Here is a 27,301-nt window from a genome sequence, read left to right as displayed (position 1 = left end):
AGAATATATATTATATCTAAACATATACTATAATTTCTAGTTATCCTGTGCTAGTTATCTTGAACCTATTCTGTTTTCTGGAATGTGACAACCAGCTGTCTTTCTTTTTTGGGCTGTTGCACAAAGCATTCTCTTGTCCTGAAATACTCTTTGTCTGGCTAATCCCTATTAATTATTTAAAGGTCATTTCTCCCCAAAAGATTTCTCTTTAATCCCTCCCCTGCCCTAATTAGATTAGGTATATATTTTTCATCATCGTCTGGACTTTCCTTATCATAATCCTTAACATATTTTGTTCTCACTGATTTACCTATTTGTATTTCTGTCTTTTTGTGGGAATGTTAGTATTAAACTATTGCTATTTTAAAGGGAATGAACTACTTATCCCTGAATCACCAAAAGCTAGCACAGTAGCTAGAATATGTTGTATTCAATAACTGTTGAATGAGTCTTTTATACTAGAAGTAGAATACTTTAAACTTTAATAGAACAAGATGATTTTATTCATGCTTTTTGATCCAGGAAGTGTACTTCAACTGGACATTATCAAAGCATAGAGGAAGTTTGAAAGACAACTTTCAAACAGGTAAGGGTTGAGTGGGCATCTGTTAATAGTATAGCCATCTGTCAGTATGATACTACAACTAAGATATTCAATTTTTATAACAAAATGTCATCTTTACACCCAAATCCTTGGATTCTTTATCATGTGGATCTCCTTTCAATCAGCAACATGGAAAACTTTCACTTCAAGTATTTTATAGGAATTTTAATTTTGAAACATCTCCTACACAACTGCGATCAAAAGTATAGCTAAGGAGGTGTGTATTTTAAACTTACATTCTTTTATTTGGATTCTCTAAACTACACTCTGTAACAAGTTGTAGCAAAACTGGATCCAATATATCATTCTAAATTCTCACACATGTTCTCTCCATAGTTATATATATCTAATCTTATTCAATTAGCTTTTTAAAAGGGATCATATAAGATATAGTCATGTCAAGATTTTAATTATAAATACTTTATGGATGTGCAAATTTTATGATAATATACTACATGGCAACTTCCTCTAATACTACAAAGTTAGAAAATTGGCCCATTCTTACATATTACTTGCATCCTTTTATGCCATGTATCAAAAGAAAAATACTTTTTTGTTTTGTTTACTCAGAAATTCAGTGTTAGGTTAAAATCCCATCACTTTCCCTACTATGGATTTTATGGTTCTATGTCTACCTGAATGCATATAATTTTGCCATAACTGATTACCAAGATTGAAAAACTCGAAGGGAAAGAATGAAAAAAGATATTATAAGTAAGATAAATGCCATTTATGAACCCTCTACTATAGAGTCCAATGTGTTATTCATCACTGAACAAATATTAATCATATGTCTAATTCGTTATTTAAAATTTGCATCCATTATTTATAATGGATATAATTATTGTTTACAGATGAAGAATATGAATTAGGTACAGAGCATTAGGAAAGTTGTTCAAAGCTTCAGGGCCAAGGAGAGGATAAGAGCAAAAATGTAAGCCTAGCTTTGCATTATTCAAACAAGCTATGCTGGGAACAAAATGTGAAAGGTATAGTATAAGTCAACCTACCTTCACAACTACACTTGATCATCAATCTTTGCTTTGAGGCTTTTGTTCTGTCATTTAAAAATATAAGTTATTTCCAAACCTTCCTATGGTCAAGGTATACATTAAGCCAGATAGGACAATCTGAAAATGTTTAGTCATCGTCTTTTAATTGCCATAAAAGATTGCTTTTTATTTATTTTTGAGAGACAAAAAACTGAAAAAAAAAGTTGCACAACTACCCAAACAATTTGGTAAAAAAAAATCTAAAGCAGTTATGTTAAAATAAAAAAGAGGAACTAGAGTATTATTTCTAATTAGTTTATTGTTAGAGAAAAACATATTAGTCAATAACTGACAAGCATTGGATATGCTGAGTCTAGAAAAATTCTTTCAAACTTATAAAAAGACTATTGAACATGATTATGATAAATACTCTGTACAAATTCAAAAATAGGTACTAAGTTTATTTTCTGTCTTTTTCGCTGTAGAAGTTTCAGCTCTTAGAAACATGAAACAGAATCATCTAAAATGGAAATTATTCAAAAAGATTAAATTATTTTGTACCTCTCCACAATGCAGGTGCATTGAAAAATGTCTTAAATTATAAATGCTCCCAATACACAATGGTAAAGTAGCATAATGTAGGCAAATTTTGCTTTCAATTTCAGATGTCATATTATTCTGGAGCTTGAGCTCATTCTAAATCAAAATCATGGACAATTTGAATAAATGCACTTCTCTATTTTCCACATACACATCTTACCATAATATTTAGAACATATAGGTGTCCTTGAAAGCACAGTCCCAGAATAATAAACAGGATTCATATTGATGTCATTTTAAGTTTATAAATATTCAGATCAAGAGATCATGGTTGTACTTTAATACGTAGAATCTGAATAAATCAGGACTGACCCCTTCATTGACTTGGTTTCCTTGTACTGCTTGGAATATATTAATCTTTCCTTTAGGCTACAGCAGGGATTGACAAACTTTTACTCTAAAGCACCAGAAAGCAAATATTTAAGGGTTTGCAGGCCAAACTATCGATGTTGCAGCTTCTTAAAGAATGCACAAAATCAGTCTTGGACAATGTGTCTTTATTCGGCATAGCTGTGTTCCAATAACACTTCACCAAAAATAGCAGGCTGTTTGGATTTGACTCTCAAGTTCTAGTTTGTCAATTCCTTATTTAGGTCTCAAAGTAGTCCTTTGATCTTTGTGGTAAAAATCTACTTTCTATTTTCATCCAGGTAGACTAAGTCTTTTTAAAATTTCAGTGCTAGTAGAACATATAACTTAGGGAGTTACCAAAATACTAACTGTCGGAAATAGTGGAGACTTCCTCATTATGATACAACCAGCTGACAACAGGTGCAGGTGAGCTGCTGACTCGGCAAACCACTTCTGCATCCTCTCCTTGTTTGAATTCTTGAGGAGATACAATTTCTCTGAAAGTCAGTTTTTCTGGAGCAAGAGAGAAAAACAAATCAGGCTACCTATTTCTGGACAAATGAAATCTTACGAGAAAACTTCCTGACCTCCTCATATAAATTAGAAACCTCATAACACTTTACTTTCCTTATCTTTCACCATCCTCCACTTAATTTCTTGGGCATAGAATTCCATAGGATGCATATATGTGAAAATTTTTCATTAAAGTAAGTTGTTGTTCTTGCAAAATAAAACCTTGCTCTCTTTATCATTGCAAATAAAAAACTAGGAATCTTTCTTTGACATTATTTTAAATAATAAAAAATCATTCTATATACTATGCCTATGAATTGACCATTCTAATTTAATTTTTTGGCATTTGTGAATTAGAAATTGTAGGGGTCACTGAAGACAGAAAGATAAGGCAATTTGCTCCTGGTCACAAAAATAAGTGGTAGAATCTGGTTTCAAAGCCAGGGAGTCAGGCTTCATCAGCAGTGTTCCTAAAGAGGTTAATGGTTCCTAAATGTGAGAAGGTGAAAGGAAGGTAGCAGGCAATCAATCTCAAGTCATAAAATAAAGTGGAAATGTGGAAAACCTTGTTAATGAAAGTGTCTGGTGGTGAATGATCCCTGCTAGATGTTATTATCTGCTAGATAAGTATGAATCTTTCTCCATGTATCCTTGTTCACTGACCTTTCCCCAATTCTCATTCTCAGGGCTATCACCTAGGCAATTCCATTTGTTCTAATCATGGCCTTTGAGATGGGCAAAGTAACCTCAGTAAATTTCATACCACTAAAAAAGGTACTATTTTCTATATACCAAACGGTCTTAAGGCATGAGAAACTTAAAATATTCCCATGTATATATTTTTTAACCTACCAAATTTGCCTCATTATACATTTATACTTATGTATTAGATCTTAGAGATGCACTATGGTAAAATATAATCAAACGGATATCAATAAATGTCATAGAATATTGCCTGAAACATTTCTAGTTCTCAAGGAATAGTAGCTCTTTAAAAATAATTAAATATATTTTATTTGCTTGTATTTGTATAAGAAAACAAAATTTCAATCAACCAAAACTTATAAACACATGACTTACGGTAAATTTCCAAAACGACTGTAGCTTCTTGGGTCTGTCCTTTGGAATCTGTTGCTTGACAGCGATATATCCCTGCATCTTCTATATTTGCGTTGTAGATGGTTAATCGTGACCTAACACCTTCCTTTTGCACCACCACCCTCTGTGTTGAAATTATCTTCTCCCCTTGAGGATTATACCAGTCTATACTCTCAGGTTCACCGATTGCTGGAAAGAGCCATGGCAAAGAAATGTTTGAAAACATGTTTTAAGTATTTGTTTTGGCATTGGCATTCATGATTATGTAACAACCTTTCACAACTTAGAAATAAATGTAAATATGAAGAAGACTGAAAATCTGCAAATAAACACAAATGTTAGCACACATGTTCATCCTCATTTAGCCAGCATAGAGGATTCATTCCTGTTTGAGTAAAAAAAGCCCAAAAGTTTCATATGCTACTTCCTGTATGGTATTTAAACTAGGATAACTGAATGAACTTTAACAATCCATGGATTATTATAACACTTAAATATTGAAACTGTCTTAACCACTGAATGAGACATAAATACAACATGATAGATACATCTGAGCAGAAATCATTACAAACATGTTTCAATGACTTAATTCTTTTAGCTAGTGTCAAGTTAATTAGTAGCATCTTTTTTCTTTGATAAAGCACAGAGCTCACAAAAACAGAATATTTTGCAAAACACTGAATTTTGATGACACTGAATTTTGAGTTAATTTCCCAAGTTGTTAAACTTATACAGATAAGACCAATGACTAATTTAAAAATGGAGTCCTATTTTTTTTCTTTTCACAAATGAAATGAGTAGTTTCATCATTTTAATCTAAAACTGTTAACTATTTAGTCATATGATAATTAGAATTCATTGAAATGATACTTATACTGAAAGGCAATTACAACCAAATCATTACAAGGTAAACATTTATTTAAATTTTCCAATTCAGAATCTAGGTTATTATCCTCTTTGCAAAAGCAGAAGCTTCCTGTGTTTGCTGTTAGTCAACAAAAGGATGTATTTCACCTAATTACTTGGAGTATATTTGGTAGAAGGATACACTATTAACTCAAAAATATCTGGGGAAATGTATAAAGTTAACTAATACCTGCTGGACCTCTTTGAAGAAAATTGTTCAGTTTCATTATCCCCAAGAAACAGTTTTAGAGACAAATTATCCTATTTTATAACAAATTATATGTGTTTGGGCAAAAAGTTTGAATGTTTTGTTAAAGTGTAAGTGATTGATGGACATATTATCTTCAGTTTTTCTGAGTAGAACCATAAAATTATAGTGATTGTAGAATAACTCAATTGTCTTTTTGAGGAAGTAGTGGGTTGTTGCATTTATTTCTCCCTCCATAGAGAAATTACAAAAAAAAAAAAGTTCAAAAGAGCATGACTTTATATTTGCACAATACAAAATATATTTTATAAAGTAACATAGGACATTCTGAGAAATATTTCATTATGATACAGAGATCTTTGTTGTAGAACGTTTATCCGGATTTTCATAGAACAGTCAAAATTCTCTTATTGTTTTCAACTCTAATAAATAATTTAAAATGAAATAGTTCATATTATTTTATTAGTAAGATTATACTATTGGGCAGATTCCATTAGATTTATTTTATTCAAGATTTAGCTATCAAAATCCATGTGCTCTGCATGACACACTTTCATGTAGCTCTAGGGGAGTAGTACTACTTTCTAGTTTTAATTTAATATATTTATTTTATTGAATTTTACGTGTCTATGTTTTAGGGTATCTGGCCACTTTAGAGTTCTATCTACATAGTCATCACCCCGTATGTAGTGGAGAAAATACATGCAAATTTTATTTGTATAGGTTTCCTAGATATTTATTTTTAGATTCTTGTTTTATTATTATATTTAACATAAACAAGGACATCTTCATTAGTATATTACGGGACTTTATTATACATCTTCATGTAAAAAAAAAATTTGTTTTCTTATTAAGAACGAAAGTACAACTGAAAGACGTTAATTCATAATTTAAAATTATATCTTAATTTAAATTGTTTAATATATACAGAACTAATTACATAATGCAATTTATATCATAGTGATATGCAAATATATGAAAAGAATATAATTTCATTTTTAAATTTGAATTTTAAACTATTTTATTATTCTGTGATTATGAGATACAGTTAAGCTATGTGTCTATGTGGGTATGCGTTTATATTTATAAAAAATATGAATATAATTAACTTTAAAAACATCTCTTGGGTTTTTGCCAATATACAAAAATATTTATCAACAGACCTATCAGTTCAGACCTTGAAGAAGGCAAATGTGTTAAGAATCTATGACTTTATGGAGGGCTTTTTTTCAAAAGATGTGATATCACAAATTTATATACATATATGTGTATATTATATATGTTTTATACTATGAACATAAATATAAATATGATGATGACTTTTTCTATGTTTATTAATTTTAGTACTATAAACCGTGTCATATGCAAGGCAACTTTTAAAAATAAATTTATATCAACTTTATTTCAAAGGTTTGAATTGCTTTCACATAATGAATGAAAGCAAAATATCTAAAATATTCTCCTCAGGAAGTTTGGCTCTAAGTGAATATTCATTTTTTAAAGGTTTAGGTAGTAAGGCTTCTTGCATAAAAAGTAATCTGATGACTATAAATAGAATTAGACTGTATTTATTTGTGAATTACGTAATATGTTGAACTTTCATTTTATATCTAAGTATTTATAGGTTGTGTGAAAAAATTCTGCATGTATCTGATTAAACTGAATGAGGCCTACAATATTTCCACAGGTTATCATGGTATATGATACTTTTGCTTAACAGTCACAAAAACCTGGCAAACGATTGCTTGGTTATATAACTTGCTAATTAAAAAAACATATTAGCATTTCAAAGGGGTACATTTGGGGAGTGGATGTGGCTTAAGCAGTTGAGCACCTGCTTCCAACATGGGAGGTCCCAGGTTCCTTTCCTGGTGCCTCCTAAAACAAACAAACAACAAGCAAAACAAATGAAATGACCAACTCAGACGGCTGATGTGGCTCAGTGGTTGAGCACTGGCTTCCCACAAATGAGGTCCTGAGTTCAATCCCTGACCTCCAGTACCTCAAAAAAACAAACAAACAAAGAAACAAAAAAATCAAACAAAGGGGTGCATTTAATTTTCCATGTTCTAAAATTTTCATTCGAGTATAACTATGATACTGTGTGTCATATCTGATTTATTCATAGCATATTTATAAAGATAGTTCAGTTATTTTCTTTACATTCATCCTAGCATGACTGTTTAGATTGAAATAAAATTTAAATTTATTCTAAAGTTATTATGCATGGATTATATTTGATAACAAGTTACTTTCAAAATAAATAAACTGATTGGTTTGGCAGTCAACATTAATAACTTGAGTGAATGGAAATAAAATCCATGGTGTCTAATATTTCAAACACGATAATACTTTTTCATCATTATAAATCTAATGGTAATATGTTATTTTTAGAAAACTAAGTTTTTACTACTTAAACTTTACCCAACATATTTTATAAATAATTAAAGCATAAAAGGAGTGATTGAAAATCTTTATAAAATTATACATACCTGTACATGTGAAGAATTTAGATTCACCCACACTAAGCTCTACTTTGCTAAGTGAAATTGTCACTTGAAGAAGAGCTGAAAAAAAAAAAAAGAATACACTTGGAGTAACAATTAATTGTGATTTCAAACATGAGTTTTAAGATTTTAATATATGATGCTTAAACAATACTGTTCAAAGAACAGTTATTTTGTCTCCTAAAGTTCTTATTACCTAAAACAAAAGGGAATTTTAAAAAACACAATCAAACTAAATTGTATCTATTTCATTATTATGCACTTCAACAACCAAATCAAATTCAGCACTTATTCAAGCTAATATGGACTTCTATTAGTCAACTAAATGAGGAAATTCATGCTCAGACATCCATTATCTGTTCATAGGCTAAGACTTATATGTGCAACCAGATTGGGCAATAGCTGAGGAAAACATTTGCTCAACAGTTAAAAATTTTGAAAGAGTGAAACCTACATTATAATTACAATGAAAATATACATGAACGACAGTTTGACCAGCTACTGATATATTTGTGTAAAAAGGGACATGCACAGGAAAGAAGACAGCATGGCATAAGGAAAGGGGTTGAATATTCATTTTTACAAGATAAAATGTGGAAAACCAGGACAATGACAATTAGAGAGTGAAGATGTTAAACTTTTTAAACACATTTGTTGTTAGTAAATTTGAAAAAAAAATGCTAATTATTCTAGAATTTTAGCACATAATTAAAATTATGTTTTAATACAAATTTGCAGGCATATTTCTAAAAATATGTTGAACGATATACTATGAACATTCCCTAAACACCTTTCTCACCATCTCTTACTCCCAGAAATGCATAACTGGGAAATGCATAACTGAGCTTTTAGTCAATGAAAAGGCCTGGAGGAAAGAAAAAAAAAAAAAAAATATATATATATATATATATATATATATATATGTATATATATATATATATATATATATAAATAGAGCACAAGGCATCACTGGACATTCGTTGACCACTATAACCAAAAACTTGTTTTGGTAAGCACAGGCTGAACTGGGATAAAATCAAAATTTGTCCAGAACAAAAAGCAGCACGAGAAACCACATAACTCAGATCCAGAGTATGATTCCCCTCAGTATAAGGAGGACATAGAATAATTCCACCCACTGGCAAAGGAAGATGACAAGGAAACTTGTCTTTCTCAGGCTAGGTGGGAGAATATTGTTTCTCCTTAAATATACTAGCAACCATTCTGCCTAATTCTGAATTTGGGATTTTCATTATAAACGTGTTCTTTCAGAAAACCCAAATTGAAAGACCTTATGACAAGGTGATCTCATGTAAGCCTCTCAGCTACGTGACAGGAGCAACATAAATCTTATTCACAGGAAGTATGTCATAGTTCAAACTACTCAGGGTTTCATAAATGAAGCTCTGTTTAATCTTAATTTACATTATGACCTTATAATGTCCGTAGTGAAAGAAAGCACTGTAAGCAAGAGTCAGTTGAAAGAACAAATAGAAGAAAAAGACCCATGAAATTTCAAATAATGGAGTTTTTAGACTAAGAAGGAAGTGTAAGGATGTTGAAATGTTTAAGAAAATAAAAAGTGAAATAAAAAATATAAGAAAGGGAAAAAAATTTTACTCAGGAGATAGTCACATATGTTGCTTAAGCCCTTTAATATATTAATATATTTCCTCATATTCCCCATCTTCTCCTAATTAATTCTTATTCCTTTTTTAGGAAACATCTCTGGGAAACCTAAGCTGGACTTGATAGATTTCTTCTCATCTCTGAGCTTCTGGTCCTATTTTTTATTTATATTTCCTTAATATTCAAAAAGCATTTGGCAGTAGGTGCTAAATAAATGTTGAATTAAATTTATTATGTCAGAAGAAACAGGTAAAGAGAAGCAAAAGGCTAAAAGAATGGGAAGAAAATTAGAATCAAGGGACAAGAGAGTATCTTCAAACTATAAACAATGCTAATTCTAGTGAGAAATTACAGAATAGAATTTTTTTTTATTTTATAAGAATTAAATAGTCCCCTCAGTGAATTTAGTTTAAATGAAATGGAGTTAACAGAAGGCAGATGTCAGAAGAGCTTGAGGAATTTGAGATTATCCTCTTAATAAACGTAAATCTGAAGAGATAAAGGCGTTATTGGGATCCAAAGTTTTCATCGAGGGAGCAGGGATTTTATAAATTGGAAAAGGCTCAAGCATACCTAAGGATAGTCAGGAAGGGGGCAGAAAAGAGGTTATAAATTTGAAAGAAAAAGAAAATTATAATTTTGTTCCTTCCTGTTTCATGGCATTAATGTCCTTTCTTTATTGATCTTTGGTCTAACCTTTGCCGAGATCTAATTCTGAAATATCCAACCCTCAGCTAACATTCCATTGGATAGCACACTTAAACTTCAAACTTTGTACGTGCAAAATAAATCTGTTTCCCTTCCCCCAAAATCTTCTACACTCTCCATAGTTCCATTTTTTGGTCCCCCATTATTCAATTTCCAACTCCTGGCACCATCAGCTCTGAAATATCTCTTATATCCATTCTTGTTCATTTCAAATGTTGTTTCCCTAATGCATGCTTCATTAATTTTAATCAGATATTTCACCAGCCTCCAGATTTCTTTTTCTGACTGTGATCTCTTTAACTTCTCTCCCCTCCAAAGTGTTTCTCAAGCTGCTGAAAGCACACATTTCTAAAACTGTCTTTAATTCCACTCTCCTACTGAAAATTTTTCAAACTAAATTTTCTGTGCCAAGTGAACTAATTATTACACTAACTTTCATTGAAAGAACACTTATCTTTCCAAGTTTTTTTCTAGTTAATTCTGCAGCTTCTGCAGCTGTAGACAACTAGCATTAATTATACCCCATGCCCCACTGACTCACACTTTACCACCCTTGTGCATTTGCTCAAACTGTTAAACTGTTTCCCCTACCCTTACCTCCCTTTTTCACCTCCCCTCATAGAAAACTACATTCTCTCCTCAATGCAAAACTAAAATGCCAATAACCTTAAAAAAACATTCTCAAATGTATTTGCATAAGTAAATAAATATATTTGATCAGTGGACCTTGTCACTAAACAAAATAAACTTACATTGTTTATTATAGTATTCATTTCTCTACCCTATTTGAATATAAATACCAGGAAGTCAGGGCTCTTAACAACCTCACATTTGTTTCTCCTAAACTGATAAAATATGACTAGGTGGCAGAATAATGGGCAAACACTTAACAAAATTGAGAGTACAGAAAAATAATATTTGAATAACTCCAGTACCTTAAATTGAATTTAAGGATATCAGAGAGTTTGAGCAAAATTCTGTCAATTATTACTCAGATAATTCCTACATTTTGACAACTGGAATAAATAAGCTTTTCTAAGTACATTTCACAGAAAAGACAGAACTTAAAAGATGTAGGCACTTTAAAAGTCAAATGCATTTCTGGACAATTTTTATACTGATCTGATGGGTATAATAAATAATATAATTTTATTATAATAAAATTAAATTGAGCATGGAATTAATTAGTTCATCTATATTAAAATTCTTGGTTAATTTTTCATTATTACAAACTATCAATTAATTCATTAATCAAGAACATAATTTTCACAGACATTTTGGTGACTGGGCACAGTCTCATGTTTCAGGTATTTAAAAGAGTGTATTGAAAACATAAAATTATCTAATACATTTGCCAATGACCAGAATTGCTCTAAATGACCTTCAGAAATATATTAAAAGTACCTATGAGGAAACATCTGAATAACTAAAATTTAAGGCCATGCCTAACCATTGCTCTAGTAATTTAACATTAGAATTCCATGTGATTAATCTTGACCTGAAGCTACCTACAACTGTCTTATTTTGTACTGAAATGTCAGTTGAATATTAAATTGGTTTCCTAATGCCAAAAATTTATGATCAGAGAGGAAAAGAATGGTATAGTAAATTTTACGTCTATTTAATATTTTCTACATCTCAGGTTTTTCTATTAGGTACAAAGAAAGAGACCTGGATATTTGTATGGGTTTTTATTTTATTTAGAAGAAAAGATATTAGGCATTTCTAATTAAAATTTCTATTTGATATTGATATGTCATAATAAAATGGCATTCACTGATGCTGAAAAATCTTTTTATGTTTTACTCCTTTTATGTATTTGGAATTGATATAATGCCTATGAAGAAGGCTCTCATGGGTATAATGTTAAATAGACTCACTGTGTATAATGAGTGTTAATGCTTAAATATTCATCTTTCTTATAAATCAGTCAACATATTTTGTATTAGAATTAGCGAAAAGGTGGCATTGGATTGGGAAAAGTGGACATGGTGGCTGATGGGTATGGGGAATGGCAGGAAGAGACGAGATGTGGAGGCGTCTTTGGGACTTGGAGCTGCCCTGGATGGTGCTTCAGGGGCAATCACCGGACATTGTAAATCCTCACAGGGCCCACTGGATGGAATGGGGGAGAGTATGGGCCATGATGTGGACCATTGACCATGAGGTGCAGAGGTGCCCAGAGATGTACTTACCAAATGCAATGGATGTGTCATGATGATGGGAATGAGTGTTGCTGGGGGGGGAGTGGTGGGGTGGGGTGGTGGGGTTGAATGGGTCCTCATATATTTTTTTTAATGTAATATTTTTACAGAATCAATAATAAAAAAATAAAAAAATAAAAGAATTAGCATTGAACAGTCATAAATGTCAGTTTATACCTTTTCAAGGAGTTCATACTTAAGAAAATCTTTTAAATGCACGGATTCAGAAATGAAACCATGATAAATTTATGTCTTCTGTAAATAATTCTCAAAGCAAAGTATCTAAAACCAATATTAAAATAGTTGGATAAATTAAAACTTACTTCTTACAATCATTATCTATATGACTATATTCATTTTGCAAATCATTCTTCTGTATGCTATGACATGCACAAATAATAAGCCATAGTTCCTAATTTAAGGGACTTATACATTATTTGAGAAGACAATGTTTCATTAAAAAGATAAGAAATAAAATGAAGTGGTATACATCAAATATGACCAGGAGAATTATGATCATGAATGCTTTATGGAGGGCAAAGAAAAAAGAAAAAAAAGAAAACTTGAAAAGATAAAAAAGTTTGGATAGTTATTGGAATAAAATAAAGGGGAGGACATTCTAGGTCATATAAGATAAAGTGGTCAAGGGTTTATCCAAAGCATATTACTCAATACAGATGTGTTTAAACACATGTATAATATTGATAGGTAATATTAATAGCATTGGAGAACTAGCTTAGGAAAGGTCTCTGGGTGGTCTCAAAAGCTATGGATAAATATCTGGACTTAAAATTCTGCCTATTAATTCTCTAAAAAGAGAAATCAACATGATAAAATTGACCTTCAGTAAAGATTAGTCAGGAGGTAGGATGGTGAAAATTGAATGGAGGGGAAGAAGCAATTTACGGTATGTTGTAATGAATAGCTGGATTGGTTGGTAGCCAAGAATATGGAAAGTTAAGAATGGATGCCACAAAAATTCAAAATGATTTATATCTGAGATCAATCCGAGCACTACAGATAAGGGAAAATATCAAAATTGTCAAGATTTTCTACTTCTGTGACACAATGGTCACACATATAAGAAAGAATTTCTGAAGAGGAACTAATGAAAGGGAAAATATGAAGCTGCCATTTACTTCATAATGAAATTATTCTTCCAACTGGAACATAGGAAACATAACAAAGATAACTGCTATCCTAACAAAGATGCAATTAGCATTTATAATTTAAGCAAGCATGCAGACCAAATAGCAGATATTCAAAAGGGACTTTCTTATTTTACAGGAATATGAACTTAATGAAGTCATTGGCATTTCTAAGTTTCATCAGGGGATCAAGAGCCCTTTGCAACCTGATACAACATTTAACAGTGGCATTCGAATGGCCAGTTTATCACCTGTAGAGATTAAAAAAAAAAAAAAAACAACTTAGTCTATTGCCTGCCTGACACAAAGCAGCTGTTGAATTCACTTAGAATTCCAACATTTTGTAGAGATAACTTAAGGCATTGGTTTATCTTGGTACAATGACTTGTAACCAAGGGCTTGCAAGCCCTTTTTTTTTCCCTGAGGGAGATCGATGTATAAGGCACTTACCTTCTAATTATAAGGAGTCTTATTCACAGAAGGTCCCTATAAATCATTGATTTTTATTAAAGAAGTATGATTTTATATTTTTTCATTGAAAGCATATCTTAAAATTTTTATCTCCTCCAAGATAACTATGTACATAATTTATTTCATTCTTCACTACCTTTTTATTATTTCTGTTTCATTTTAGGATATTATAACAGCTTAAATGTGTTATTGGAGTCTCAATATCCAAAAACTAAGAAAATTCAGAACTTTGTGGAACATTTAAAGGAAATGTTGTATTGCCAATATTTTAAGAAAATAAAAGAGCATAAAAGTTTTGTCAAAGCAAATTATTTATATTTTAACCTAATTATGATAAGAAGATAGGGTTAAACTCTTTAGTGTAACTCCCTGCCAATTCTACACTTTGTACTCTTATGCAAACTTTCCTAGCCTTGCCATCTTATGCTAGGAAAATAAGTGTTTTTCCTTCTATCTGAGATTCAATCTTCCCAGTCATGTGCCAGAAGCCCAATCAGTTGCAACAGTCACCTTGATCTTCTTTTTTTTTTTTCCTTTCCTTTTTTGGAGCATTGCCACTAAGTGTGGCTTATAGTTTACAATATTGTAGTTTGCACTCTCTCCTACACAATTTTGTAAATTATGACAAGATACACAATGGCTATCTATCTGTCTTTGCAATGTCTTTCAGGACATTTCCCAAGTACCAAAAATGCCCACATATTACACCTATTTTTCCTTCCCTCTCCCCCCAGAACTTCCAGTGGCCACTGCTTCTACATCAATGACAAAAGTTCTTCCATTGCTAGAATCACAATACTTCTATGGTAGAATAACAGTAAGTCGAGTCTAGTCCATCATTCATTCCCCAGTGTGAGCATTCCGCCATAGTGAGGCTCATTCCGCCTCCAGCTGAGAGGGGACTTAGATCTCATCTGGCAGGTGGATGGGACTATCTTGCTTGCAGTTGAAGATTCTCTCTGTTCCTTGAGCTGGCCACTGTCCATCATCATCATTGTTAGTTAAGAATAACTGGTCTGGGACAGCGGGCTTAAGTAGATGCTGTGGCGCAATTCGGCTTTGATCTTTTGCCGCAGGCAGGCTGGTGTTGCCATTGGAAGACTGTGTGAAAAAATGTGACGGCAAGTGTATGATCCGTGCTTTCTATGTGCATCCCTGCAGCCTGGTGTGCCTGTGTGAAGAATGTAACTATGCCTTGTACCTGGTGGAGTCTCTGATGCTTATTGTAAGGAGGGCACCATCCAAGGGAAGGAGAGACGGCTGCCCAAAGATTGTCAATTTGGGAAGCTCTACGACTGATCTCTTCTATAAACACAAAACATATGGCTTCAAGAAGAGGTGATTGGCGGGTGACCCCTTCCCCCCTGTCACGCTGGCACCGCTGCCAGAGAAGACACCGACAACCACCAGCAGAAGAGAAGTGGAACCGCCAGCATCAGCAGGCTCGCCTGCTCCACTACCAGCACTTTTCTACCCCTTCCCTCTCCCCTCACCCAGACATGTGGCAGGAAGGGAAAGGGATTCCTCATGGGCACTCTGAGGACTGTCTCAGAGAAAAATCAATAGATTCGTTCATGCTTTCTCTTGAATTTGAGAAGCAAAGCTCTTTTCTCCGCATTGATATGTTTTCTCTACACCAAGATCTTCCAAAACCGGAATAAAACCCTTTCAGGCTTCTTTGGGGTTAGTTGGCTATGAAGTCTTAACCACAGTGAAAATGCATCTTTGTAGCAGCTCTGATGGTAGTAGCCCTTAATGAAACACCTTCGATGTGTAGTGGGGAGCTATCAGAACAATAAATGTGGGCATTTTATCTTGAAAAGCTTAAAGGGGGAAAAAAAGAGTAACTAGTCTACCTCCTCAATGCCCCCCTCCCCTTTTTTTCCTATTGGCACCTTCCTGTCATGCTATAAAAAATGGAAGGAAGGGAGGGAGGGAGGAGCAAACAAAACAAAACAAAATAACAAAATCATATGAAAAAAAAAAAACCTGCCTTTTTCTCTGCATTTTTCTTAAGATACTATTGTCTATCCTTTCTTTATGAAAGAATTTTCCAGATTTGCAATCATTCTTTATTCTATTACAATTTATTTTTGTCATCACCCTTCTACTAATCAGTTTGATGTTCATAAGGTCAAAATAACTTTCCGATTTTCAAATCCAATAATAACTTTTCATCATTTATTTTATATGACTTATTAAAAGTTTCAGCACTGCTGACTCCTTTGTTCTTTAACTTGTCCTTTCATTGACCCCTCCATCTTTTTTCTCCACTCATTTTTATGATTTTTCCCCCCTTTTTCAGTCATTTTGGTTATGTCTCTTCCTCCACCTCTCCACTAATATTTGTGTTTCTTAGCAGTCTCTGCTTTGCTTTCTTGTCTTGGAGTTCTAGATACATTTTATGGCAAACATATATATGGTGGTCTTAAGTGATGTTATTTTAAATTTCATACTGTGTTCCAGTAACAGTTAACATATGCTCAGTTTTCTACACACACCTATTTTTCTCCAATCTTGGAAAACTGTGACTGTCTGTACTCTTTATTCATCTTAGCCTGCTCTCCCAGCACAGGGTCTGAAGGTAGTCCATGCTATATTTTTAAAAAGTGAGGTGATACTATAGTAAAGTAAAGCAAAGCAAAATAAAAACAAAAGAAAAACTAAAACATTTCTTATTCATATTTCTCCATAACTCTTTTTATTTAAGCTAGATTTTACATTTTGGCTATAATAACTTTTTTTTTAAAGTTGAATCCAGTAAAAAGCAACTTCAGACTATTTTTATTATAGATAGGCCAACATATTTTAGAGAAAGGATACATTGCTAAATTATAATTAATTGCCTATATTATATTAGTGACATAATTATATGAACTTTGATTTAAGAGTGTTTATAGTCATGCAATTTTGAGTCAGTAACACATACATGGAATTTTCATGTATACATAAAATGTACAACAATGTCATCCAAAATAGTGGTATTCAAAATATAACTGATGTCACAAAGAGGTTAATGGATGAAAAGAAAGGGCAAACAGGATAAAAAATAATGATGATAAAGGTAAGAAGGTCCATAAGGACATGTCAGGAAATGTTGAGCTTTGGAATATTATGATGGTCAGATAATATATTTTATGATCACTAAGCTCTGATCAGTCATTGAAACAGCACTGAGTAAAAAGTCATTTGAATATATTGAAAATCTCTATATGTCAAATACCTAAAATCCAGGATTACCAAGAAATTACAGTGAATGTATCAAACTAAAGAAGAAATATTTCTGAAATGAAGTGTATGCTGATTTAAATGTTTTTTTTTTATTGTTGCTGTTTTCAAAGCAGGCAAAATTATATTTTCCTAAAATATATTGCATAGAATTAGAGACATGCAATATGTTTAAAAAGGAACTCTTAAACAGTTGCAGTTGCAACTCCAAACACTTTATTGTACAGAAGTACTCCTCAGAAAAATAGTTTATTAATAAAATAAAATCATTACATATGGTACTTTAATATTTATAAAACAGGGAGCAATAAGACAATATAACCATCTGCCAATTTTTTGTTGTTGTTTTTTTCTTTTGTTTTAAAGCCTCTCCTTTCTCTTATATCACTTTATGTAAATAAAAATAGAACATATTCCTTTATGCCAATTGGGCTGGGGATGTCTGAATGATGTGTGAAGCAATCTGTGCTTATGAGGTAGTAAGGCTCTGAGTCCATTACAAGACGAGGTATAGCTCATTCATCACTTATTTTGAGTATGACATTTAATTAAAGCTAAAATATCATGAAGAGGCAGCTAAGCCCAAGCACTACATCCAATCCAAGTTTATTTCAAAAGGCACCACTTAGACATGTAAGTTATTAACTGCCTTGATAGAACATCATGTAAAATTTTGAATCACTGCTAATACCATGTAGTAGTAAATTAAATTAAGGAGAGTATTAGCATTGGGCTAGTTCCTAATTCTCTGGAATGCTATGTAAGTTTTTTGTCTACCACAACTACGTAGAGTTTTTCTCCAGATTAAGGTCAGCAATAATGGTATTTATAAAATTGACAAATCTGAAATCATACATCTGACATGTAACAGTTCAGCTACTGTGTCTCACCTTCTTTCCTACCATGGGTTGTATCACATCTCCAGCTCTTCATACTTAGAATGCCTACCAACCCTCCCTGATATACACTGTCATAAATGTGAAGGCCATCAGAGTATTATGAATGCTATAGTGAAAAGGCTTAAAAAGAAGAAGGAAAACACCCTTCTCAGCTTTAGGAAGAAACATGGTTTGAATTAGTCATCACTAACATGAATTCAAGCTTGAGACCAAAGAAAGATACCTTTAGTGCTACAGTATACTAATTTCCTGTGCACAGGTAAATCTGCAAACCATAACGTTCCTAGAATGTAAGATCTCTATATTATAAAGCCTACAATATTTTATAAGAATAAACTTCTTTAAAAGGTACAATTTTGAATGAATTTTGCAAGACATATGTCATATTGGTATTAGATTTTCAGCAGCGTAAGATTTTAAGTAGCACAGTTTTAGTAGAATAAAATTGATATTTATAATATAAGACATATCCAATTATTTAGTTGTCAACTAATTACTTCAATAGCCAGAGGAAAAATATTTTACAGAAATGAAAAATTTCTACTTTTCATGAAAGGAACAGTTTTTAAGTTTAAAGAAGTAAATAGTAGTTCTGCCTCTCAGAGGTCCAATTCAAGTGTAGGAGTACTTTATATTATAGGCTGGGAAACTTATGTTTAATGTTAAGATAAATCATTACAGAAAGAAAACACAATTAATGAAGTGTTTATTCCAACTCATCCATAGCAATAAGGAAGGAAAGCCAGGGAAATTTAAAAGGGGAAAATTAGTTTGGATGTATAAACAAAGAACTTTTTCAGTGAAAGCACTTTAGACATCTCAGAATTTTAAAGTTTTATAGTCAGATGGTTTCTACAGGATCTCTAATCTAGTCCAGCAACATTAGGTTATAATTGTGGAAATGGCACAGAAGGTTTATCTATCATTCTGAAGGTCCAGGATTAGGTGGGTTTGGAATGTGTGTTTAGACTACTAATTCCAAGCCTAGCTATCACTGGATCTCCAAAATACTTGGTATAATTTATGGATACTGCTCAACAATTTGAGTGAAGTTGCATGCCTAGAATTTCTTCAGAATGGAGGAAAGGTTTACCTGCAGAGATCCATTCCAAAAAGGAAAAGATAGAAGGTATCCTACCCCTTCTCCCAAGGGCAGAGTGAAACAGGAGAGAGGAGAAGCAGAAGATTGCCAGGGCTTATTCTTGCATAGCATGTCTTCTCAACTCGCCCAAAATAATAGAGTGGGGTTTTCCACAGTTTAAGAGGAAAGCCGAAAACAAAGATAAATTGGACCACACAACTTTGTGTGATGTGTGTGTGTTTGTGTGTATGTGTGTGTGTGTGTTTGTGTGTGTGTGAGAGAGAGAGAGAGAGACAGAGAGACAGAGAGCAGAGTAAGACAGCTCCATAGATGGTAAGGAAGCAAAGAAACATTTCTGCGTGGCATATTTAGTGAAAAAGAGAATCAGAGTTGGTTTTATTGAGCTGAGCTTGACTCCTTTGTGGTCAGGGAAATATAACGTCCCAGAAACGCACACATACCTCAAGTAGTATTCAGTAACTTCAGTCACTAGACTTGCAGTTGAGGGTTTGCTGGTGAGAGATAAGTGACTGTCTTTGAGGCACAGACTAATCAGAAATAAGATGAAAAATGCTGTTAAACTCTGAGAAGTCACTGGCACTGACAGGAACTGAGGCAGCATTGGGGGGCCTTTGGCTCAGACCAAGCTATGGGTAAAAACCATATATTGACCAGCAATTTCTTTAAAGGCACCAGTTCAAGGGGTTAGGAAACAGACCAGGGCCAAAAATATTGCAGGCAAAACAAAGGACCAAAGGATGATGCATATATCCAAGGCTGCCCTAATAAACTGCAAGTTTACATGAGCAAGATTTCTATCTCCACTATACACAGAGACACAATCTTGGGAGGTGGTAATAAAAACTAAGCAACAACCAAAAAGATAAAAAATTAACAGAATGAGACTGGAAGACTGGAAGAAACCAAGAATTTGCCTTTGGTATTGAATGGTAAATCTCATATTTCAACTTCTCTAAGTTTATGGTGTCCAGTTGTTTGGTCAGGTACTGATGTGATCTGACTGTGAAGATATCTCATAGATGACAGAGTCACTTGATTATATCTAATAGCAACAAAGGATACTGCCCTCCAAAGTGTGGGAAGCATCCTAATCCAATCAGCTAGAAGTCTTAAAAGCCAGAAATGAAGATTTCAGAGGACAGAAGAATTCCCATCTCAATTTAAAATTGGCTCTTGTCAAAACTTCCAGCCAGCCAGATTCCACTGGAGAAACTGGACTAAGGATTTCAGCAACACCTTCACCAGAGTTATTAACTTTCAGCCTGCCCTAAAGAGTTTGGATTTGTTAGCCCCCACAGGGTGTGCGTCCACGTGCATATATTTATATATGTGTGTGTGTGTATATATATATATACACACACACACGCATATACATATCCATTCTTTTGATTCTGTTTCTCTGGAGAACCTTGACTAATACAGGTACTTTCTTATGTATAATGTGGATACACCTAAAGCATATTTTTATATTTGTAAGAATTAAGTGTAAAGCTTTTAACACTGTGTTTTATAAAGAGTAAATACCAAATATGATGACTGCTGTAATTGTAACTCCTGCTTTTAATTATCTGTAGAAGTGCTCTCAGAGACAAATATGATATTGGTTCTGCATCTGTATGTGTGTTATAAACAAAAAGAGAACTGTTCAATATTGCATAACCACTGAGTTGAGACTATTGAATCAAAATTGTATTTATAGTATTTGTTTCTACATGAACAATGAACTAAAGTAAATTTACTGATATTCTACTAAGACTTGTTGTGATTCTGGCACTGGGAGAACTTGTATCATTGATGTGGAGGCAGTGGCCCCTGGGGATTCTGAGGGCAGGGAGAGGAAAAACAGGTTGTAATATGGGGCATTTTCATGACTTGGGAGTTGTCCTAAATGACACTACAATGACAGATGCAGTTCATTATATATCTTGCCATAACCTGCAAAATTGTGCAGGAGAGAGTATAAACTACAATGTAAACTAAAATTCACGCTTAGTGGTAATGATTCAAAATGTGCTCATCGACTGTAATGAATGTACCACACTAATGAAGAATATTGTTAATGTGGGAAAATGTGGGAGGTGAAGAGAGTCAGACATATGGGAAACTCCTATTTTTATGTAACATTTATATAAGTATTTTTTTAAAAAATTTAAAAAATAAAAAATAAACTGAGAAATTTTTTACACATCCAAATTTAAATGATAGTATTTAAGCAAAATTGTTTACCTCCATTCACTAATGCTGACTGATATACAAAATAATTCCAGTCTAGCAAATGTTAAACAAAAGAATATAAAATTATTGACATGTGCATAAATAATATAAACATTTATGTTGTTTATTCCCATGATACCTCTATTACCCTGGTGAGGGATAGGGAAAATAGGACAGAATCTGATATTTTATCATTATGAACAAAAAGGCTATTGTTTTACTAAACATTTGCAAAAAGGTCATGGACTAGATAAAGCTTATAAGGTATTAAGTATGCTTGGAGAAACCAAAATTTTAAATTGATACTAAGAAAAATTAAAATAAGAATCAAAATTGATGCATTTATGCCCAAACATAAATGCATAAGTAATATGTAATTACTTATCATAATTACATATTAATGTATATTTTGTGCTTTAGATTCTGTCACATGGAAGTATGACTCTTCCTCCAACTCTTCCTCCAGAAGTGTTGCTGTGCATTAATGAGGATTCTCTTCAGACTGTGTTTCATGCAGCCCTTTTTCTCCAACACCACAAGACTCATATTCCTTACCTTACCTTTGGCCTTCCAGAAATAAGCTGTCTTGCTTCATCCTTCTCTCAGTGCTTACACAGCTCCTGCTGCATATCACTCTGTCTAATTTACCATATTTTGGGGTAATTTTTAATATGATCCGGTCTGTAGTTAGAATACGAGCTGTGCTGAAAAAGGACAATGTCTTTTTTCAGTTTATTAACCCCCAGTGTCTCAGTCAGATCTGTGACACTGAATGCATCTATTATTTCTTAAATAATGAATGAATGAATTAAAATTAATGTATTTAATTCTAAATTTCCCAAATAAATTGGCGCAATTTCATTTCTCACTTCCATCCCCTTGAGAGGGACAATACTTATTTTATTTCTAATTTTCCAAGATACTCTAGAATCAGGCTATTTTATTTAGGTATCTGGAAATAATGAGAGGAAAGAAGTAAATGTAAAATTGACTAATTGATAGCAAATATGGGTGATTATTGCTGTATCAGTGAGTTCTGCAATAAGATTCAAAACCGGGAAGTGGATGTAGCTCAAGCAATTGGGCTCCTGTCTACCTTATAGGAGGTCCAGGTTTCAATTCCCAGGACCTCTTGGTAAAGGCAAGCTGGCCAGCACAGCAAACTAGCCCACATGGGAGTGCTGACCAACTGACCCAAAAGGAGTGCTGGCCCACACAGGAGTGCTGGCCTGTGCAAGAGTGCTGGCCCTTGCAGCAAGATGACCCAAGCGAGAGCTGGCTCAGCAAGATGATGCAACAAAAAGTTACATAGAGGAGAGACAATAAGAGACACAGCAGACCAAGGAGCTGAGGAAATGTAAGAGGTTGAGTGCCTCTTTCCCACTCCAGAAGGTCTCAGGATCAGTCCCGGTGCTGCCTAAAGAGAAGACAAGCAGACACACAGAAGAACACACAGTAAATGGACACAAGGAGTAGACAAAAAGGGGGAAGGGAGAAATAAAGAAATAAATCTTAAAAAAAAATATTCAAAATAAAAATATCATCCTCACTGTCTTAGTTTTCCAAAGGGATGCTGATACAAAGTACTAAAAATGGGTTGGTTTTTATAATGAGAATTTTATTTAGGATAAAACTTTATAGTTCTGAGGCTGTGAAATATCTAGATTGAGGCTTCAGCAGAGATGCTTTCTCAGGATCCTGCAATGTAGTGAAGCAAGATGGCCACCAATTTCTGTCGAGGCCCCAGCTTTCCTCTCCAGAACCTACTACCTTCCAGACCTCAGCTGTGGGCAACCAGGCATAGGGCTTGTCTCTTACTTGGCTTGCTCTCTCAGTCTCACCTGTTGCACTTTCTTCATGAGTTCAGTTGTGAGCTATCATGCATATGGCTTGTCTCCTCTTGAGTACTCTGTGGGCCCAGTCCCTCTGGGGCCTCTTTCTCTGCCTCTTTGCTCGGCTGGTTCTAGACCCTGGAAACTCTCTCAGCCCTTCAGTCTCTTCTGTTTTTCCACAGTCCTCTCTCTCACATAGCAGGATCAATATAATATGGAGGATCCCTTTCCTGTGTGTCTCCATTTTTATCAGATCCAGCAAGAAGGTAGAGACTCAACCTGAGTTATACCTCACTGACGTAGTCCAATCAAATGGTTCTCACAGTCACAGAAATAGATTAGTTCAAAAACATAATCTTTCTCTTTTGGGAATTCATAAAAGAATTTTAAACTGTCACACTCACAAATCCATTAATCAATTTCATTCAAACTTACAATATCTCAGGCAACTAATCTAGTTGAATCAATGAAAGAAATCTTTTATAATTTAATATTTTATGTCCTAGCATAGCTCCTTACCATAAATATAGAAAAGGTATTACTAGCGCATATCAAATACATATACTTTAAAAGATAGAATAGTCACAGCAAAAATATATATTCTGTAGCTAAAAATTAATGTTCAACCTTATCTATCCAAGTTGCTTTTCAACATAAGTAAACTAATGTGAATCTGCCCTGCACTTGAGCTTTTAAGCATCATCAATTAGTCCCTTTCCTGTGACTCATAAAAAATAATAGATCTATGCTGTTACTCTTACATTTTCAGCCCTTGGTTTCTTGATTTTATTTTTTATCCTACTTGGCCTTGGAAAAGTTTAGAAGATATTGTTAGATTTCTTGGTCTCTTACAAATCTCATATGGGAAGAAAGATACTTTAGTTACAAGCAGGAAGATTCCACAGTACATTTTATTTGGTACTAAAAGTTTCTGGAACTTCTTCTCCCATCAAGAATGGGGGATAATGTCATGTAAACAGTTTACTTCATTCTCTACTTAACAGATAGAAGGAAAGGTTTGACTGTCAATTCATGATTACTCAACCCACTAGCCTGTGTTTCTAACTTCAAGAGAAATTTGGCTGTATTCCAATGCAATCAATTCATTTACAAGCCAAAAATTTTACAATTTTATGGAAATCCCAGACAAATGATTTCTATTTTTATGCATTGTTTATATGAAAGATGGGAACAGTACAAATTTTTCTTCCTACATGCTGAAATCCATAATAATATCTTCGATAGAGCATCCTAAATCACTGCAGAATTCCATGCTACCATAGCTGCTAATATGCAAAGATGAATGTTTGCACTTCCAATTCAGGAAAGCAAAAGTTGTAACCTGCAATGACCTCTTCCAAGGTACTTCTGTGCTTTTAGTAAAGAACAGATTACTCTTCCTCTGCTAGTGTAAGTGAGTGCATTTCATTATTCCATGTCTATACCATTATTCCATGTCCATTAAGAATGTCCTTGGGATGTTGATTGTGATTGCTCTTACATGCAGAAATGCCTCCTCTACTTCCAGAAGTCCATTAACAAGATAATGCTTCAATATCTAGTATATTCTCATATATTCTTGAAATACATTGCAAATGGTTCTTTGGCTTAGACTTGTGTGAACCTCTGGTTCCTGAATTTAGGATTCTAGGCACTTTTTAAGAAGTGTATGGATGATTTACTCAGGTAGAACTTTAGGTCATCAATAAGTGTGGAAGACTGTAAACTACTATCCAAGTATAGGAGAAACTTCAACAATCAAGAGTTTGCAACAATTCACTGCACTTGCAAAAATCTATGAACAGTTCATCACCCAAATTTATACCATCCCAGTACAATAACTGGCAACTAAAGAAAGGAAAAATACTAATCTCATCCACATTAACATCTATGGTACTCTAGTCATTGAAAACACTATTTTTTTCTTCCCACATTCTTGCCTACCTTTACCCAAACTACCCTACATTTCTTAAATTTAGCTTTAAAGATGTCTTAAGTGGGGCATAGTCTAAGGAGAAAATTACCTGAGTGTTTCATTATCTATGCAGTTAGTCATACCCAAGGATCATGTTTGAGGGCTGACTTTCAATAATGAAGCTGTATTCTATTATTCTATTACTGGTAATTATGATCAAGTCCAGTATCAGAAGGCATAAAGGGCTACCATGATCCAATCTTTCAAATGACTGTAAGGTACCAACACTGCAACTGTATCTTTATGGTATCCATATCATTCTGATAGCTTGACAATTATTCTCTCTAAGAGTTCACCTGGAAATAAATCAGTCTGTTGCAAAATTCTAATATAATACATATGTTTACTATCACCAGGTGTTAGGGTGATAGTTTACATGTCAGAGTGACATCTGTCTCTCTTCAAAAGAGATATTCTGAACCATTTTTGCCACAGATGACAGTACCACCTGTAATAATGCAAACTCACTGAAGTGATCCTCTCATTCTAATGACCTTAAAGACGTGTCATGCATATTTACCCTGGCTTAGAAGTTCCCTATTTCCACTACAGCTGTTTACTCCAAATCTTGACTAGACAACTTAAGATGTAAAATTTGCTGCATAGTAGGATAAGGCCACCTTCAGTATTGAGTGCAGTAGGAAGCTTAGGGTCCAGATGACTCATTACAGTACAGACTATAAATTCAAATTCTTTCCAGATAAATGTTCCAGAGGAGGAAGCCTGAGGGGAGGGTATATCAACTGATTTTCATGCCATTTTTTGACCTAGCTAGCAGATAAAAATTCAAGCTACAAAGAATAGTTTCTATTATAGGCAACTGGCCTAGATTTCTGAGGTAAGATTACTAGGACTAGGAGCTCAGGTTTTGGAGTGAGATATCCTGCATTTGCCAGTTCACAGCTATATAGGTTTAATTATATACCTCAGCAAAGCCAGATTAATCTTAATCTGCATCCTTGTGGGTGTGAATTCATAGTAAATAGGACCTTTGGAAGTTGTTAGTTTTAGTTGATGTTTGGCCAAGTAAAGATAGATGTACCTTTTTCCCAATTACTGGAGGCCCTAGAAGAAGATACTAGAATTCAGGGTCAGGGAAACCCACAAAAGTGAGAAGAATCCCACTAAGGAAAGAAGACATTGCCGTGTGATGGGAAGCAAGAGATACAAGGCAGGGAACACCAAGGAATTATGCAGTCAGCCCCAAATGCTACTGACCAGGAATGAAGTAAAGCCTTCCAGCCTCCAAAACCTTGAGATAATAAATTCCCATTGTTTAAGCCAACCCATTGTGTGGTATTTGTCATAGCAACTGAAACAAACTAAGACAAGCTCTGTAACTTCAGTTAGGTTTCTCTATTTCTCACAGTTTCAGATTCACCACCTGTCAAGTGGCAGACTAATAGATTAATAGATTTATCTCATAGATTTCCTTCTGAGAATTAGAAGGAGTAAGCCAGTGTTCTGGTTCTCCTTGAAATCAGGATTAGAGAGAAGGGAAACACACCACAGAACATGGAAAGAATACAAGCAAAACAACAACAAAAGGACAAAAAAAAAAAAAAAAGAAATCAGTTTTCAGTGGTTTAGTATACAGAAAGCTTTGATATCTAGAATGAGACTATGACAGTCCTAATACCCTGATGAATGGGTTGAGTGTCCAAATATATGTGAGAGAGAACATGGAAGGCTTGGACCTGGCTGAGTGGCAGAATAATGAAATTATTCTGAATAATGAAAATTCAATATTCAACAATGAACAATGAAGGAAGGGAGTATGGAAAGGTGAGTAGGAAGACTGGGTAAGGGAGAAAAAAGAAAGAAGTCTGAAGTCTTGACAGAAGATGATTTCATTTTCACATTAATTGTTCTTAGCCACTAGTTTATCCAGTGTAATTTCTCAAGAGTTTCAGAATATTTTAAGTGTGTCTGGGAATAGTTTAGTTTCATTTGTTTAGTTGCTCGATATAAAATTACATGATTACTTAAGGCACCAAACAATTCTATGTAGGACACCCTTCTTTTGTTTTATATTTATTTTATTTTTGAAAGATTTTCCTGTCAAATTACATTATGCTTTGGCATCTTTTGTAAGACTTTTTGCATAAAGAA

General features: G+C 33.6%; 1 protein-coding gene across 2 annotated transcripts in view; it reads right to left on the bottom strand.

Annotated features, from left to right (window-relative positions):
• Positions 1-27,301, bottom strand: part of NCAM2 (neural cell adhesion molecule 2) — a 589,167-nt gene that overhangs the window by 273,175 nt on the left and 288,691 nt on the right. For both annotated transcript variants that reach the window (XM_058296115.1, XM_058296117.1), the window contains exons 2-4: positions 7,765-7,839; positions 4,141-4,347; positions 2,917-3,060 (exon numbers count right to left, since the gene is read on the bottom strand). In XM_058296115.1, coding sequence (XP_058152098.1) covers positions 2,917-3,060; positions 4,141-4,347; positions 7,765-7,839 — 426 coding nt within the window. The remainder of the gene's footprint in view (positions 1-2,916; positions 3,061-4,140; positions 4,348-7,764; positions 7,840-27,301) is intronic.

Source organism: Dasypus novemcinctus, chromosome 4 (genome assembly GCF_030445035.2).
Source record: "Dasypus novemcinctus isolate mDasNov1 chromosome 4, mDasNov1.1.hap2, whole genome shotgun sequence".
Lineage (NCBI taxonomy): Eukaryota > Metazoa > Chordata > Mammalia > Cingulata > Dasypodidae > Dasypus > Dasypus novemcinctus.
Note: the sequence above shows the minus strand (reverse complement) of the source record. Positions and strands in the feature narration are given on the sequence as shown.